Here is an 18,447-nt window from a genome sequence, read left to right as displayed (position 1 = left end):
ACAAATGGATGCACAAGAAGAGAGGGGTTGAGGGCCCTGCTCAATGAGCTTACATGCTAGAGGGAGTGGGATATAGTGACACAAAGGGTATAAGTAGGGGTAATGAAATAGGTTGCTAGAAAAGTAATCACTGAGAACTTAGTAGGTTATTTTTGACAGTTGCAGGAAAGGGGGGGGGGGGATGAAAACCCGCTAACAGTTTAGACGATATGCTTTCCTGAAGAAGTGTGTTTTCAAAGATTTTTTTAAGGAGTGGAGACTGTGTGACAGTCTAACGGAGAAGGGAAGGGAGTTCCACAGAAAAGGTGCAGCCGTGGAGAACTCTTGGAGGCGAGCATTAGATGTGGGAATATGGACAGAGGATTGGCGTAGGTCTTTGGCAGAGCGCAGGGGCCTCGACGGAACATATTTGTGTATTAGGGAGGATAGGTAGACTGGAGCAGCATTATGTAGGGACTTGTAAGCAAGCACCAGAATCTTAAATTGAGCCCTATATCTAACTGGAAGCCAATGTAGGGACTGACAGAGGGGTGAGGCGTGGGAGGTGCAGGCGAACAGTAAAATGAGCTGTGGCAGAACCAACCTCGCCACTGGCAACTGGAGGAGCCTGGTCGCCCGCCTCCTGCCGCTGGACTATGGCCCCATGTTAAAAACCTTTTATTCTCCCTGCAGAAAGGCTTGTTTGTGCTTTTCTGCCTGGGTGTTCGGTAGATTGATTCTACTGAACAAACTACCGAACAAATCGCCCACCTGGGAACTGGAGTGTGCTGTCAATTGACCGCCCAGAAGCTGCGGTTAACCGCAGCTTAATTGACGAACGCTGGGTGGCCTTTGTTCGTTTGCCGAACACGTGGCAGCGGCCATTTTAAACTCCCAAATGGCCAGGGGTGTTCAGCTCCAAATCTATGGAACTCAAAACGAACACTTATTTGCACGAACACCGCTGAGCTGCCGACCTCCCTTCTCCTGCAATTCATACAAACACCGGTTCATTCGGGACTTTCATTATGTGAACAAGGTTACCCCAGATAGCTATGCCATGGAGCCCATTCGTATACCGAAAGACTGTATGAAAGACTTTGGCTCCATGGCGATTCAACTATGTGTATGTGATCTGAGCACCATTCGTAATAATGTGTGCTCAGATCTAAGCTATCTGGGGATATGTTGAATGTATATGTTCTGTGTAATATTTGTATATTTTTATGTCTTTTTTGTAACATGTGCTTAATGGAGTTTTGCCTCTGTCCTTGGAGTTAATAGGATTACTACCCCATTATCTCCATGACAGAGAGGAGGGATTGTGATGCATTGTGGGATTGGTTTAAGTGTGTAAGCTTGTGATTGGTCTTTTTACCCTTTGTATCCCAGTCTTCCATCTGGTCCCCTAGGGGAGTGTCCACCAGGTGGGGGACCTGCATAAAAGCCAGGCAGGTAGCCCCAGTAAAACAGTTCTACTTCACCCTCAATTTGGAGTGCCGTCTCTTATTGGGGGAATCTGCTACAAGGGATTGCTATGCTTGTCATACTCCCTTGCTAAATCACTACTAAGCTCTTGTAAGAGCTTGTCCCTGCCTTGCTCTCTGGAGGAGTCTACGGTGGTTATGGTGTCTGCTGGAGTGCTTAGAGCCCTCAGGAAGTGCTAGGAGCATCCTTCCATGGAGGTACCCAGTCGGGGTGCCCGTCGATCCATTACAGGAGCCTTGCCACCGCATTCATTATAGATTGCAGCAGTGCAAGCTTGGAACACGTAAGACCACTGAGAAGGTGATTGAAGTAGTCAAGGCGATAAAGAACAACGGTATGGACCAGCACCTTAGCTGCATCTAGTGTTAAATACGGGGAGATGCAAGCTATGTTTTTGAGATGGAAGCGGCAGGATTTGATGATCGACTGGACATAAGTGGTGAAGGAGAGATTGGAGTCAAAGAGAACACGTAGGCTGCGAGGTAGAGGTGATGGTGGCACTATTGACTTGGAGGGAGACAGACACGGGAGTAGCAACACTAGAGTGAGGAAAGACCAGAAGTTCTGTTTTGGACAGGTTGAGTTTAAGGAAGTGAGCAGCCATCCAGTTGGAAATCACAGAGAGGCAGTCAGATGGTCAAGATGGGTGGAGAGAGATCAGGAGAGGACAGGTGGATTTGTGTGTCATCTGCATATAAATTATAATGGAAACCAAAGGAGCAGATGAGTTTACCAAGGGAGGCAGTATAGATAGAGAACAGTAGGGGACCAAGGACAGAACCTTGGGGAGCGCCAACAGAGAGGGATTGAGGAGAAGAGGCAGAGCCAAAAAAAGAAACACTGAAAAAGCGTTGGAAGAGGAAGGAGGAGCACCAGGGGAGAGCAGTATTCCATAGACTGAGATCACGAAGAATGAGAAGAAGCTGTTGATGATCAACAGTGTCAAAGGCAGCAGAAAGATAAGAATAGAGTAATGGCTGTTAGATTTGGCAGCGATTAAATTGCTGGATACTTTGGTCACATCTGTTTCAACAGAGTGATGAGTGCGGAATCCAGACTGATGTGGGTCAAGCAGAGAGTTGGATTTGAGGAAGTCTGTCAATCTCACATACACAACTCTCTCAAGGATCTTGGAGGCAAATGGCAGTACTGATATACTGGATGGGTAGTTGGGGTCAAGGTTGTTGTTTTTTTTTTAGAATTGGTGTTATGGTTGCATGCTTAAAGGGTGAGGGAAATGTGCCAGGGGAAAGGGAGAGATGGACAATTTTAGTGAGAGGAAGAGCAAGAGAGGGAGACAGAGTGCGGATGAGATATGACGGAATAGGATCGAGGGAACAGGTGGTGGGGCGGAAGGACTGGAGCAGAGCAGAAACCTCTTCCGTTGTAGTAGGTACGAATGAGCATAGAACAACGGAGGGAGTGGGGTTGGGTGATGTATTGGAAGGGGAGGGAGAGAGGTAAGAGATCTCTTCCCTGATTGTAGAAATCTTCTCAGTGAAGTAAGTTTCAAAGTTTGAGGTGGACAGGGTGGTAGGAGGAGGGGGAGATTTGAGCAATTATTCCAGGATTTCCTGGTGTGACCATCTGTCTGTTTGGATTGGATATAGTAGGGACCCAGGTGGTTCACCAATGCAGAGCACTAGTTCCTTGAAAATTGCAGTCACACCCAGTTAATGTTAGTTGTTTTACCCTTTAAAAGATCCCGTTTATTTCCTATTATTTGACTTTATGGTATCGCCATATACACTGGTGGTATAGTAAATAGACTATAAGAATAGGTCCATAGGTCCATAAGAACACCGGAAAATGTGCAGCTGGTTAGAGCAGCAATTGAGCAGTCGCCAGGACGTTCTGCTTGAAAGCATGCTGTTGCTTTTGTTATGTCAGACCGCAGTCTGAGGAGGATTCTTCATTTAGATTTGCAGTTTCATTAATACAAGATGATGTTGGCTCAGGAATTGAGTGTAGCAGATTACGCCAACCACAGAAATCCATGTGAGCAAATGCTTGCACAGATCCCTCCCGCAGCAGCTTTCTTCAGTAGCGATGAGGCACATTTTCATCTCAGTGGAGCTGTGAATAACCAAAATTTCCACTACTGGGCTTAAAATAACCCCCGAATTATTCATGAAAGGCTGCTACATTCCCCTAAACTAACATTGTGGTGATAGGCCCGTACTTTTTTGAGGAGGAAGGTGTGACCATGAATTCTGAACGTTTTCTCAATGTTGGAAAATTTTCTGCAGCCCAGAATGGAAGAGATTGTTAAAGAGGAATAAAAAACTCCCAGGGGGAGTTTTGGTTCCAACAGGATGGGCTACAGCCCACCAGCCCAAAATTCACTCAATGTTTTGAAAGAAATGTTTCCCAGACGTCTGGTCTCTCTGAGGGTGATATGAGATGGCCGGCACGGTCACCAGATTTGAGCATTTGCTATTTTTTTCTTTGGCGATATCTGAAGGAAAAAGTGTTCAAACATCACTCTCACATCCTACCAGAGTTAAGGGAGCAGATTATACCTAGCGATATGTGTGAACGAGCTGTACAAAACTTCAGAGATTGTCTCCAATAGTGTGTTCCTGCTAATGGCCGCCTTCTCGAGGACATTATTTTCAAAATGTAATGAATATAAAATGGTATTTACTGCTGAATTTGAAAATAAAAACAGTTTTTTTCTATATATCTCAGTTAATTTTTTATAACCCCTCAAAACTACTTAATCGGTTCTGTTGCACCCTGTATTATGCTTTGTTTTTGGTTTTTTCTCTGTAGCTTAGTTGTACTCTCACTATTATTCACTCAGTGCACTTCATGATATATATTTTTTTTCTGTTAAATCTGTGTATATTTTGATGCTAGTTTATTATATCTTGTGTTTCATGCCCTGTGTATTATTGCAACTAATGTACTAATACCTGATTAGTGTTGTTCTGCTCCCGTCTTCTTGTCAGCCTCACGCAAGGTGTAACATTTAATCCAGCAACTGAAAGAGCTGATATCCTACTTTCAATATCTGAAATCTAAAATATCAAATAAAAACTAAAAATAAGCACGATTTGATACATTTATTGTACATCATCTAGTTTTAACAATAAGCAGTATAAATTGATCAAATATGTAAAAATAATTGCAACATCAGAACCAATTCCTATATTTTTATTTTAATATTCACTTATACACATAAGCAAACGTATTCCCCCCCAGTGAACAAGTGAGATATCTTGATGTTCTAGCATTCCCCTAGCACTTTATAAGGCAATGTTGGGAAATATGTGTGACAAAGGAGTTGGTCACCCTCATAATTTTATTTTTAAGTGTTATAGGAACAGTCTAAAAAATACATATATTGTGCAATCTCTTGTGTTCCTTTATACATTTAAATTAGGGGCATCTGCATTGTATTATTATTTTTTAATTAAATTAATTAGATTTACCAATAATAAGCTTATAGACACTGCAGGCCAATCCTACTACCACGTAGTCATCAAACTAAATAATTTGTGACCAACCATATGCATTGCAGACATACATGCTAACATTGTGGTTGACAAATCCAATGCTTTTCAAGAAGCATCAAATGCTTCATGTACAGAAGCACTGGATGAACACACAATAAAAATAGAATTCAACTACTACGGTGTGGGCATTGCAAAATGCAAACAGTGTTGTTTTTCACAAACTGAACTGTGTTGAATTGTGACAAACTGTGACAGTCACAAAACCACTACGTTACGTTAAACTGAATTTGATGCTTACACTGTCCCTTTTTCAAAAGGATTCATAACACAGGCCTATTATTAACGCATGCTCAATTCACAGGGTAAGGTGAAGAACCCACAGTTATTACACTGGTCACCTACTATCATACTCTGGAAAACCACAAAGGTCACCTGTTTATTGGGAAAGGAAAGGAATAGCCTTTAGTTTATAGGGGGCCTGTGGAACTACCACTGTTTCTTTTCCAATTATTTCTTAAGTGTAGACCAGGTCTCGTGAATAGCTAAATAAAGACTATTTAGTTATTCCAGTGCTTAATTAGACACCTCAATATACATCAAAGTGAAATCTCCAAATTGTCTCTTGAAACTAATTTAAGGGAAAATAATTTACTAATTTAAACTGTAACCTTTAATCTTCCAAGTCGTAATGCTTAAGACAACAGGGTACTTGATAAATTGCACAAAAAATGTCAGAATTTGGTTCTCCTCCTTACCCTATTCGCTCTGTTTATTACATCTAAGAATAAAGCATTTTTGGTACTCCATATAAGGTATCTGTTTGCTGCTTGCGTGTGTTGTGTATAAAGCAACGTCACATTATCTTCCCCAAAACTCACAGCATATACACCTTTGAGACAGGAACAAAGTTACAGCTCTCATGTCCTTCTTAAATCTATCCTGAAAATGCTAATTTCTAAATTCCTTTAGTGTTAAACAGACAAAATTATCATAGCAATTGGCTTCTGATGAATTCCTCATTAAATTCAAGATTTTTGTCTTTTACATGGCTACAAAATTGGAATATCCCTAATTCATACTGCTACCTGAAGGGTAATCTAAAGAGTATACTTTTATACATATATATATATATATATATATATACACTTCTAACTGACCCATCACTGAAAAGTGAATGTTTGCCCGTGTCCTTTTAGTTAGCATCAAAATATTAATTTGAATCACCTGACGCTCAGCATGATGCACTTGAGCCGCTGCTGTTGCTACTTGATCTTCAAGGTCGGCAAGTTCTAATTCAGTGGTAACACTGTTGATTTTACGTGCTGAGTCTTCAATCTCATTGAGTTGTCCTTCTAACCCATACACTGTGCCAGCAGTGAGGTACACCTTAATAAGAACAGCACAATTAATAATGTTGTATATTATTTAGAAATAGGTAACACTCTCTTGGAAAATAAATGCATAACAACGATGCCACAAAATAATCTGTTGTATACAATGTTTTTAAAGGGACACCCTTTACATTTTACAATGTTCTATTTGTTGTATTTTATTTCTCATATTTGACATATACTATGTTTACGCATGTGTCCATATACTCGCTGTTTCAGTGTACTTCTGCACGCCTACAATACAGCATAGCACTTCAGGCTCAATGAAGAGATCAGCAAACTGTACAATCTCAGTAAAACGTTTATTTTACATTATTAAGTAAAGTAAAGGTAATAAGGTGACACTACATGTATTTTGGTGAATACAGCAGCAACTCAAAGGAGACTGTGAGAGTGTGGCTAGCAGCAGGGGAAGAAGCCATCAGCCAATTTGCATGGAGGAAAAACAAAAAAAGCAGCCATTAGTAGATCAGCATAGAGAAATACAGCAAGTAGGAAACAGCTCAGAATTACCACAATTACTTGTGGAGATTTTTTTTATAATGTTATACACTGATGTTGCCCATTGGACTGCATTTGTTTGTTAGACACTGCATGAAGGTATCTATTTTTTTTTAGTTTTGTGTTTAGAGACTTTTAGTGAATAAATCCCTAGGGGTTTACAAGTGTTGCCTTAATACCTTCTTTCCTCCCCCCTACCCTAATAACCCCCCTACTGCTTATCTGCCTTTTAACAGCTATAAACACCCAAATAATCACCCCCCTTTTACTACTCTCTCTATACATTAAGACCAGGTGGAACTGTTAGAATGGATAAAGAATAAAAGCATGCCCTGTTAAAGAATACCATATATGTGATATGCAATACAATTTCATAAGTCACTTTTTACAACTTGTGTTTGTGTCAGTTCATGGTGGTGTCCTAAGGGCTCAAGATTTACCTGTCAAAGCACTCAGATTAGTCGTCTTAAACCAACCAATCAGAGCTCTCTGAATCAAGTTTCAGGGTGTGGGAAGGTTTTGTGAGGAGCCCTTGCTGGGTAAAGACGAATTTCTATTTTAGCATCTGGATTTTTTTTTCTGTCATTTTTTTTATTTTTATTTTATTAGTTAGACGGGATTTAGGGCTTTTTATTTGGCCTTTTTTGGGGCTAAAAAAAGTTTTTTAATAAAAAAAAAAAGAAGACATCTAATTGCAAGTATGATTTATTTTTTACATTTACTGATTTTTAGTTTATTACTGCCCCCTTCACTAATATTATGCTGGGGGGGATTTTAGGGTTTTATTTTATTGGGGGGGTAACCTGCCGCTCATGGGTGGGGACCGGGGGTCCCCCCCCCCTTTGTTACTTAGGGTTCCTATGTGCTGCTTGTGTGTTGTTGTGACCCTAAGTGACAAAAAGGGGGGACTACAGTTTTTTTTATTTTTCATATTCTTATTTTGGAATTGTAAAACTATAAAGTTGGGGGGGCGGATCCTGATCGGGACCCAAGATAGCCGCGTAGTGTGCGAGCTCCCGCAAACGGGCTCCAAAATTAGCCACTTTAAAAGTCACAAGCAGTGCACAGACCTCCCAAAATACCCCCACACGAGCCAGGACCTTCGCAACCACCCGCCAACATGGGAGGGAACCGCAAGAAATGCGACCTACCGCCCTCTGTTCCAGCCTCCACGAGTTCCAGCGCCATCTTCCCCACAACAGACGGAAAAATCAACCTCAGACTCTAAACACAGCGAGGCAACCACTTCGGCATCCACACCACTAACCAAAAGGGACCTGCAACTCCTATTACGCGAAGCTGCAACAGACATCAAAGAACACATGGCTGCTGAACTTGATAAACAGCTCCACAGCCTGAAAGTGGAAATAGCTGACCTGGGGGAAAGAAAGGGCCAAGTGGAACAAAGAGCTGATTAGCTCCTGGAAACCCTGAATACCCACGAATCAGACCTCACCACACTGAGAAACAGAGTGGAGACACTGGAAACTGGCATGGAGGACTTAAACAACCGCTCACGGTGCAATAACATAAGGATAAGAGGCCTCCCTGAAACTGTCACTCCAGACACGCTGCCCTTCACGCTGAGTGAACTTTTCCTTACAATCCTCTCAGAAGCGATGCCACAAGATTTGGCGATAGACCAGGCACACAAGGCCCTGAAACCCCAGTTTTAAATTGGTTTCATCGGGAGACTAAGTGACAGACCCTCTAGTTGAGGACACAAAGAACTATACACGGCTGGGGGGCAGGTTCCCCCAGCCACATTACCATGCCAACTAGCTTGACGTACATCTCCATAAACTGCAAAGGGCTAAATAACCCCACAAAATGACACCAACTCATGTGATGGATCAACCGTACCAAAGGAGACATAATCCTCCTACAGGAGACACACTACATCGACCCGCGTCCCTTCCCTCTACTGAGCAGACACTTTAAGGCCTGCCACCTAGCCAACTCAAACTCAGGTAAACACAATGGAGTGGCAATCCTCTTAAGGAAATCATGCCCCCTCCAGGTCACCTCCATACACAAAGATCCCCACAGATACTTCCTCACGGTAGCAGGTACAATAGGCCCATCCAAATATGCTATTACGTCCATCTATGCCCCTTCAATCCCACACCCAGAATACTGGCTCACTCTACAAGCCCATCTCAGCCTACACCCAAACTGCCACAAAATCATAGGCGGAGACTTCAACGCCACACTTACCCCAACGATAGACAGACTAAGACAGCCACCGCGGACCAATGCACATACCCAACCTTCCAGATCAGACAAACTCATGGCAGACTTCATCTCACAGACCAAGCTGATAGACATATGGAGACTGTACCACCCAACAACACAGGACTATACATTCTACTCACATCCACACCGTACCTATTCTGGCATAGACTACTTCCTTGTCTCCCCATCTCTCCTCCCGCTTACGACAACAACCTCATTCGGCAGCATAACGTGACCACGCCGAAATCTCGATGACATTCCAGCCACCACAAATCTCCAGACCATGGTCCTGGAGACTCAACCCAATCTTACTCCATGATCTGCAAACAATACAACAACTCAAGACTGAACTCACAAACTACTTCACCACAAATGAGGACTCAGTCCAATCCCAGGAAGCCCACAAAACAGTAATCAGGGGCTCCCTCATAAGCATAGCTACTGCACACATAAAAAGATGCCTCGCACACATAGAAAGCATTCGCACAGGAACCTTTAATCCCAACACAAACGTACCCCCACCCCTGACCTCACAACACAACTCCAACACCAAAGACAGGCCCTCAAGAACGCAATGGCAGCCGATGCAGCTAAAGCCCTACAATAGAACACAGAAAGATAGAATGTGACGGCAGATAAGAACCATTCGGCCCATCTAGTCTGCCCAATTTTCTAAATACTTTCATTAGTCCCTGGCCTTATCTTATAGTTAGGATAGCCTTATGCCTATCCCACGCATGCTTAAACTCCTTTACTGTGTTAACCTCTACCACTTCAGCTGGAAGGCTATTCCATGCATCCACTACCCTCTCAGTAAAGTAATACTTCCTGGTATTATTTTTAAACCTTTGTCCCTCTAATTTAAGACTATATCCTCTTGTTGTGGTAGTTTTTCTTCTTTTAAATATAGTATCCTCCTTTACTGTGTTGATTCCCTTTATGTATTTAAATATTTCTATCATATCCCCCCTGTCTCATCTTTCCTCCAAGCTATACATGTTAAGATCCTTTAACCTTTCCTGGTAAGTTTTATCCTGCAATCCATGAACCATGAACGGTCTCCAGTACTGCATACAATACTCCAAGTAAGGTCTCACCAGTGTTCTGTACAATGGCATGAGCACTTCCCTCTTTCTACTGCTAATGCCTCTCCCTATACAACCAAGCATTCTGCTAGCATTTCCTGCTGCTCTATTACATTGTCTGCCTACCTTTAAGTCATCACAAATAATCACCCCTAAATCCCTTCCCTCAGATGTTGAGGTTAGGACTCCATCGAATATTCTGTACTCTGTCCTTTGGTTTTTACGTCCAAGATGCATTATCTTGCACTTATCCACATTAAATGTCAGTTGCCACAACTCTGACCATTTTTCTAGTTTACCTAAATCATTAGCCATTTGGCTTATCCCTCCTGGAACATCAACCCTGTTACATATCTTAGTATCATCAGCAAAAAGACATACCTTACCATCAAGACCTTCTGCAATTTCACTAATAAAAATATTAAAGAGAATGGGTCCAAGTACAGATCCCTGAGGTACCCCACTGGTGACAAGCCCAAGCTTCGAATATACTCCATTGACTACAAACCTCTGTTGCCTGTCACTCAGCCACTGCCTTACCCATTCAACAATATTGGAATCCAAACTCAAAGATTGCAGTTTATTGATAAGCCTTCTATGTGCAACAGTGTCAAAAGCCTTACTGAAATCTAGGTAAGCAATGTCTACTGCACCGCCCTGATCTATAATTTTAGTTACCCAATCAAAAAAATCAATAAGATTAGTTTGGCATGATCTCCCTGAAGTAAATCCATGTTGCCTCTGATCTTGAAATCCATGTGTTTTTATATGTTCAACAATCCTATCCTTTAACATGGTTTACATCACTTCCCCTACTACTGAAGTAAGGCTTACTGGCCTATAGTTGCCCAACTCCTCCCTATTACCTTTCTTGTGAATGGCCACAACATTCGCCAACTTCCAATCTTCTGGGACTACTCCTGTTATCAATGATTGGTTGAATAAATCTGTTAATGGTTTTGCTAGTACACCACTAAGCTCTTTTAATAGCTTTGGGTGTATTCCATCAGGTCCTATTGACTAATTTGTCTTTACTTTTGAGAGTTGAAATAGAACCTCTTCCTCTGTAAACTCACGTGTAATAAATGACTCATTTATCCTTTTTCTTAACTGAGGTCCCTTTCCTTCATTTTCATCCGTAAATACCGAACAAAAATATTAATTGAGGCAGTCAGCTAGACCTTTATCCTCTTCTACATACCTTCCTTCTTTTGTTTTTAATCTAACTAATCCTTGTTTTACTTTTCTTTTCTCATTTATATATCTAAATAACATTTTTGTCCCCCTTTTTTACTGACTGTGCTATTTTCTCTTCTGTGTGTGATTTGGAAGTTCTTATAACTTACTTAGCTTCTTTCTGCCTAATCTTATAGATCATTCTGTCTTCCTCACTCAGGTTTTTTTTATAATTACTAAATGCTAACTTTTTGTTTTTTACTATTTTGGCCACGACTGCGGAGTACCACAGTGGTTTCTTGATTTTTTTGCTTTTACTGACAAGCCTAATGCAATTTTCTGTTGCCTTCAGTAATGCAACTTTTAAATAATCCCATTTCTCTTGGACTCCATTTAAATTGCTCCAGTCTGATAATGACTCCTTTACACATATTCTAATTTTAGAAAAGTCTGTTTTTCTAAAGTCTAAAACTTTTGTTTTTGTGTGGTGTGACTCAGTCACTGTTCTTATATTAAACCACACTGACTGATGATCACTGGATCCTAAACTTTCACCTACAGTAATATCGGATACCAAATCTCCATTTGTTAACACTAAATCTAGTATGGCGGCCTCTATACGAGTTGGCTCCTCAACGACTTGTTTTAGACACAATCCCAGTGGGGAGTTTAGAATATGTGTGCTCCTGGCACAAGCAGCTATTTTTGTTTTCCAATTCACATCAGGAATATGAAAGTCACCCATGATGATAACTTCCCCCTTCATTGTCATTTTAGCTATTTCCTCAACTAGTAGATTATCTAACTCTTTAACTTGTCCTGGGGGCCTATAAATCACACCTACACGAGTTACTGTGTGATTACCAAATTCTAACGTAACCCAAACGGACTCTATGTTCGCCTCACTAACTCTTATTAGGCTAGATTTTAGGCTATCCTTCACATACAGGTCCACCCTCCCCCTTTCCTGCCTTCCCTGTCTTTTCTATATAAAGAGTACCCTGGTATTGCTATGTTCCAGTCATTTTTCTCATTATACCATGTCTCAGTAACAGCGACTAAATCTACACTATCAGTTGCCATTATTGCCACAAGTTCATGGATATTATTCCTTAAACTGCGAGCATTTGTAGACATGACTCTAAGCTTATCATTTTTTAACACACTTGCTACAGGCACCTTCTGTCCTTGTTTTGGGGGACAATTGGATTGATGTTTTATCACCCCTTTGCCCTCCCCCTCCTAGTTTAAATACATCCTAGCAAAACCTCTGAACTGCTCACTGAGAACATTTGTTCCCTTTTCAGAAAGATGCAAACCATCTTTTTTGTACAGTTTATTTCCATTCCAAACAGAGCTACCATGAGAAATAAAGCCAAATCCTTGCTCCCGACACCATTCACCAAGCCACAAGTTAAAGTCCCTAATACGCATCCGCCTGTCGTTCTGAGTGTTATGCACAGGCAGAACTTCAGAGAATGACAGTGTGGAAGCAACCTGCCGTATATCATTGGCAAAAACACTAAAAACGTCCTTAACCTCTGAAACCTCATTGCAAGCCAAGTCATTTGTCCCTAGATGGACAAGTACATCCAATTCGCCTTCCTGCTTTGCTCGCTTAACAATATTACAGATACGTCTCCTGTCTCTGTGAGCAGTAGCTGCAGGAAGACACCTCACACGACAACCATTGTCCATCTCCACACCTCTTATGTTTTAATAACATTTTTTTAAAAAGTAAAAAAATCCCACCCTCCTTTACTCAGTCCTAATAAAAATTAACCCCTTCCCTGCCACTTGAACACTACCTACAGCGATCAAAATACAGATCACAGTATTATACTGTGACCTGATTTTTTTTTTTTTTAAACCCCTTAGGGTTAACTTATTTTTTTTTAACCCTCAGGGGTTCAATTTATTTAATTAATTAAATATTTTAAAATGATATATTTTGCTAGCTGGGGTGGGTGGGAGTTATGGGAAATTGGGGAATTTACCGTTAGTGTTGCTTACTGTTGGTTAGGGGTTCATGGTAATAAAAAAGTTTATAAAAATGTTAAATCTGTAAAAAAAAGTTTTAAGAAAGTTTAGGAAAGTTTAACAAAATTAATAAGCAAAAAAAAGTTTCAAAACTAGATTTAAAACGTAAAAAAAAAAGTTTAAAAAAAGAAAAAAAAATACATTTAAAAATGCTCATTACCACTACACCTGGAACAAACTAGAGAAACAAATTATCCCACGCTAAGGTTCAAAATACGCCTTTTGAATTACCCCATGGTGTATTCTTTAATAAATAGTATGTCTTTGTGGGGAAGTTTCAACATCCAACCATCTAAACTACTCCAAAATGGAACATAGACACAGCGTAAAATTTCAAAGTTAGAAAAAAACAATGGCTGTGTCTCAAATGTGCCCCTTCATCATCCACATATACCAGGCAAAGGTACATATGGGGGTATTGCTGTACTCAGACAACATAGCTGATAATATGTAGTATTATACAGTTGTAGCACAAATAAAGTTTGCAAAATATACTGTGCAAATTCACTGTGTGTCAAAAGGCAGAAAAAAACGCTTATTACCACTACACTTGGTACAAGCTACCGGAAAAATGATCCCACGCCAAGGTTTAAAATATGACTTTTGAAATACCCTGGGATGTCTTCTTTAAGAAATTGTATGGCTTTATGGGGTATTTGGATTATATAGCCTGGTAAAATACTCTAAAATGGGGCATGGGCACAGTGTAAAAAATTAAAGTTTGAAATAAAACTGGAATGGCTGTGTCTCATATGTGTCCATTCCGTATCCACATATACCTGGCAAAGGTACATCCGGCAGTATTGCTGTATTCAGCCAACATAGCTGAGCAACATATGAATTATTATACAGTAGTAGCACACATATGATTTGCAAAATATACTGTGCAAACTCACTTTGTGTGTCAAAAAGGCAGAAAAAACGCTTATTACCACTACACTTGGTACAAGCTAGCGGAAAAATTATCCCATGCTAAGGTTCAAAATATGCCTTTTGAAATACCCTGGGATGTCTTTTTTAAGAAATGGTATGCCTTTATGGTGTAGTTTTAATATGTAGCCTGCTCAAGTGCTCCAAAGTGGGACACGGACGCATTAAAACCCTCCATGAGAATTCACACTTAAAAACCTGAAATTGGCACGTCTCTTTTACAGCACTGTAATTTCACAAAATAGTGTCTAGGTCATACATTGGTCATATTGTTTTACTCAGAAGGTGTGAGTATAATTTGGGGATTTTTATGACAGTGGTACATATTAAGTGTAAGAAATACTCAGCAAAAATGCTACGTATATGTAAAAATGACACTCCCCTCTCCCCCCCCACCACTTCAAACATTGACCTCAATTGGTGAAAAATGGTGAGAGGTTAAGGAAAAATATACACCATATCCGATACCCTGGGGTGTCTGCTTTATCAAATAAAAGCCCTTTGTGGAGTTATTTGAGCAGTCACACTGCTAGAATACCCTAAAATGAGACATAGGCCCATCAAATCCATCTACGAAAATTCTAACTATAGAAACTGAAATAGCCTTGTCTCTTATTTGGCACTGTAGCTTTACAGAAAAGTGCCAAACGCATACAATGGGGTTATCATTATACTCAGCAGATGTAGCTGAACACAATATGGGGTTCTGTGCAGGAATAGCACACAGCAGCTTTACGATATACACATTACAAAAACCTTGTTATATGTGTACATGCCAAAAAAAAAGAAAAAACACAATTTTACTCCAATATTTAGCAGAGATTGGCGATGAAATGGCTACGTTAAAAGTGTCAAACTAACCTTGGGTAAAAAGCCTTTAATGTCTACTTTATATAAATAATATACTTTTGTGTGTCAATTTTGCATTCTGTGATGGCTACTAAACCTACAAGACTGTAGCGGTATTTACCCTCTCCAGGGGGCGGCCGCGCGCGGCTCATCCGACGGCGAAATCAGGAAGGCGTGTCCTCTTAAAGGGACAGTGGGAGACGAAATTGGAAACAGTCTCCCATTGGCCCCTGTCATGCCACATTCCCCATACACTCACGTTTTGGGGGCGTGGATATGACAGGGGCCAAACAAAGTGAAATCTAGGGTATTTATACTCACCTGTTCCTTAGTACCTAGCCTTATTGTGGTTTCTGTTCAGTTCCCTTTAGTGCTTGTATCGTTCAGTTGGTTTTTTGGTGCTAGATCTTGGCTTTGTTCCTGACTCCGCTTTCTCCTTATCCTTGCTTGTCTTGTTCGCCGGTTTGCTCTCCTGTGTACCAGTCCTTGGCTTGTTCTAGTTTTCGCTGTCTCTCTGTCCCCTTGACCTCGGCTTGTTCTGGACTGTCTTTTCTTGGCCTCGTCTAGTCCGGCCATTCTAAGGTCCAGTAAGACGTATCTTGTTTTCTTGCCTCTAGACTATCTGGACTATTCTTGCGTGTTGGGGTATATTACCGTGACAAAGACAAACATACCAAATTCTAAAATTGTTGCAAATTGAAATTTTATTTTAGTCCTTGTAATTTGTGACCTGTAGCTTTCAAAATCAGCTGAAATCATATACATATGATGTACTCTATAAGTCAAGACACATACATGAATTTATTTTGGATTACTTTTTCTAAGCTGGACATATTATGCACATGCTATTATTGCCAAAACTGTGAAAACATTTATTATTTTTTGTGGCATTTTTATATAATTAATGAGAATGTATCTATGTATCTATTTATGTGACATCAAATTAAAGCCCTGTTTGCCCTCTAAAAACGATGTATAATATGTGTTGGTGCAATAAATGACAGAGATGCAAATTGCATTTGAATACAAACAGCACAAAAATGCAAAAATGCCTTTGTCCTTAAGCGTAAGACAAGCTTCTGAAGCTGTGTCCTTAAGGGGTTAATACACCAAAAACAAGTAAAAATAGGCGCTGGTAAAAATAGTCTTAAATATCAATATTAAAAGAATATAGAAAAAGCTGCACCTTAACAAGTGTAAAGCTCCAACACAACACTCTTACAATATAAACAATCCCAAATAAAGGTGCGCTGTGTCTTTAAGACCAAAATCTTATAAGTGCCAAAAGTGCAATATGTGATAAAGTGCAAAAATATTTGAAAGTGCACTTAGAATATTAAACAAATTTATACATACATATATGCGTCCTCTCCAATAGTAATGAACATATGAAAGGGAGAGATAAAAAACAATAATAGTGTAAATCTATTTAAAAGCGTATAAATACGGTGTGATAAGAAAATTTTCACTCACAAAGATAGAGCAGTAAAAGCCTGCTCTAGCTGTATCAGCTTCTTCAAATATTTCCTTTAAGGAAAATGACAGCACGGACAAACGATTCTTTTCATGGATATTTAATGCCCAACTTAGCACAGGTACTCCACCTTCCTCTGCAAACAGTGTACAGTCAGACGGAATAGCTTTCGTTTACTTTGGGGTGTCGACAAGTCCCTTAGTAATCCGCCGCTGTTTTTCACCGCTGTTGCTGGTTCCAACTTCCGGGAGGAGGGGCTTCCAATCGTGCGTAACACGTGGTTTGTAATTTGCGTGATGACGCGTTTCGCCGTACTCATCACGTCTGATGAAGCCGTGAGTACGGCGAAACGCGTCATCACGCAAATTACGCACCACGTGTTACGCACGATTGGAAGCCCCTCCTCCCGGAAGTTGGAACCAGCAACAGCGGTGAAAAACAGCGGCGGATTACTAAGGGACTTGTCGACACCCCAAAGTAAACGAAAGCTATTCCGTCTGACTGTACACTGTTTGCAGAGGAAGGTGGAGTACCTGTGCTAAGTTGGGCATTAAATATCCATGAAAAGAATCGTTTGTCCGTGCTGTCATTTTCCTTAAAGGAAAAATTTGAAGAAGCTGATACAGCTAGAGCAGGCTTTTACTGCTCTATCTTTGTGAGTGAAAATTTTCTTATCACACCGTATTTATACGCTTTTAAATAGATTTACACTATTATTGTTTTTTATCTCTCCCTTTCATATGTTCATTACTATTGGAGAGGACGCATATATGTATGTATAAATTTGTTTAATATTCTAAGTGCACTTTCAAATATTTTTGCACTTAAGGGGTTAATGATTCCTATGAATCATTTATAAACACTCACCTCTGTTCAATACCAGCACTAGTGATGTACCGAACTGTTCGCTGGCGAATGGATCCTGGCGAACATAGCGTGTTCGCATTCGCCGAACATATGCGCGGTTCGATCCGCCCCTATTCGTCATCATTGAGTAAACTTTGACCCTGTGCCTCACAGTCAGCAGACACATTCCAGCCAATCAGCAGCAGACCCTCCCTTCCAGACCCTCCCACCTCCTGTACAGCATCCATTTTAGATTCATTCTGAAGCTGCATTCTTAGATAGAGGAGGGAAAGTGTAGCTGCTGCTCATTTGATAGGGAAATGGATAGCTAGGCTAGTGTATTCAGTGTCCACTATAGTCCTAAAGGACTCATATGATCTCTGCTGTAAGGACAGCACCCCAAAAAGCCCTTTTTAGGGCTAGAACATCAGTCTGCTTTTTTTTCCTGTGTAATCTAATTGCAGTTGCCTGCCTGCCAGCTTCTGTGTCAGGCTCACAGTGGATACTGTGCCCACTTGCCCAGTGCCACCACTCATATCTGGTGTCACAATAGCTTGCATTTAAAAACATTTTTTTTCACTGTAATAGATTGAATAGCAGTTAGTTGTCTTCAAGCGGGTGTCAGGCCTACAGCGTGTACTCTGCCAACCTCTGCCAGTGCACAGTGCCACTCAAATCTGGTGTCACAATAGCGTGCATTTAAAACCAAAAAACTTTTTTCACTGTTATAGATTGAATAGCAGTTAGTTGTCTTCAAGCGGGTGTGTGTCAGGCCACTGGCGTGTACTCTACCAACCTCTGCCAGTGCACATTGCCACTCAAATCTGGTGTCACAATAGCGTGCATTTAAAACCCACATTTTTTTACACTGTTAAAGATTGAATAGCAGTTAGTTGTCTTCAGGCGGGTGTGTCAGGCCTACAGCGTGTCCTCTGCCAACCTCTGCCACTGCACAGTGCCACTCATATCTGGTCTCACAGTAGCTTGCACGC

At 40.8% G+C, this 18,447-nt stretch overlaps 1 protein-coding gene across 1 annotated transcript in view; it reads right to left on the bottom strand.

The window, feature by feature from the left end:
- The window catches only part of MYRIP (myosin VIIA and Rab interacting protein), a 727,567-nt gene that overhangs the window by 7,363 nt on the left and 701,757 nt on the right, over positions 1-18,447 (bottom strand). Inside the window, exons 14-15 of the mRNA XM_063452086.1 lie at positions 6,153-6,314; positions 4,386-4,490 (exon numbers count right to left, since the gene is read on the bottom strand). Of these exons, the coding sequence (XP_063308156.1) occupies positions 4,386-4,490; positions 6,153-6,314 (267 nt within the window). The remainder of the gene's footprint in view (positions 1-4,385; positions 4,491-6,152; positions 6,315-18,447) is intronic.

Source organism: Pelobates fuscus, chromosome 4 (genome assembly GCF_036172605.1).
Source record: "Pelobates fuscus isolate aPelFus1 chromosome 4, aPelFus1.pri, whole genome shotgun sequence".
Classification (NCBI taxonomy): Eukaryota; Metazoa; Chordata; class Amphibia; order Anura; family Pelobatidae; genus Pelobates; species Pelobates fuscus.
This window is presented reverse-complemented; position numbering and strand designations above follow the sequence as displayed.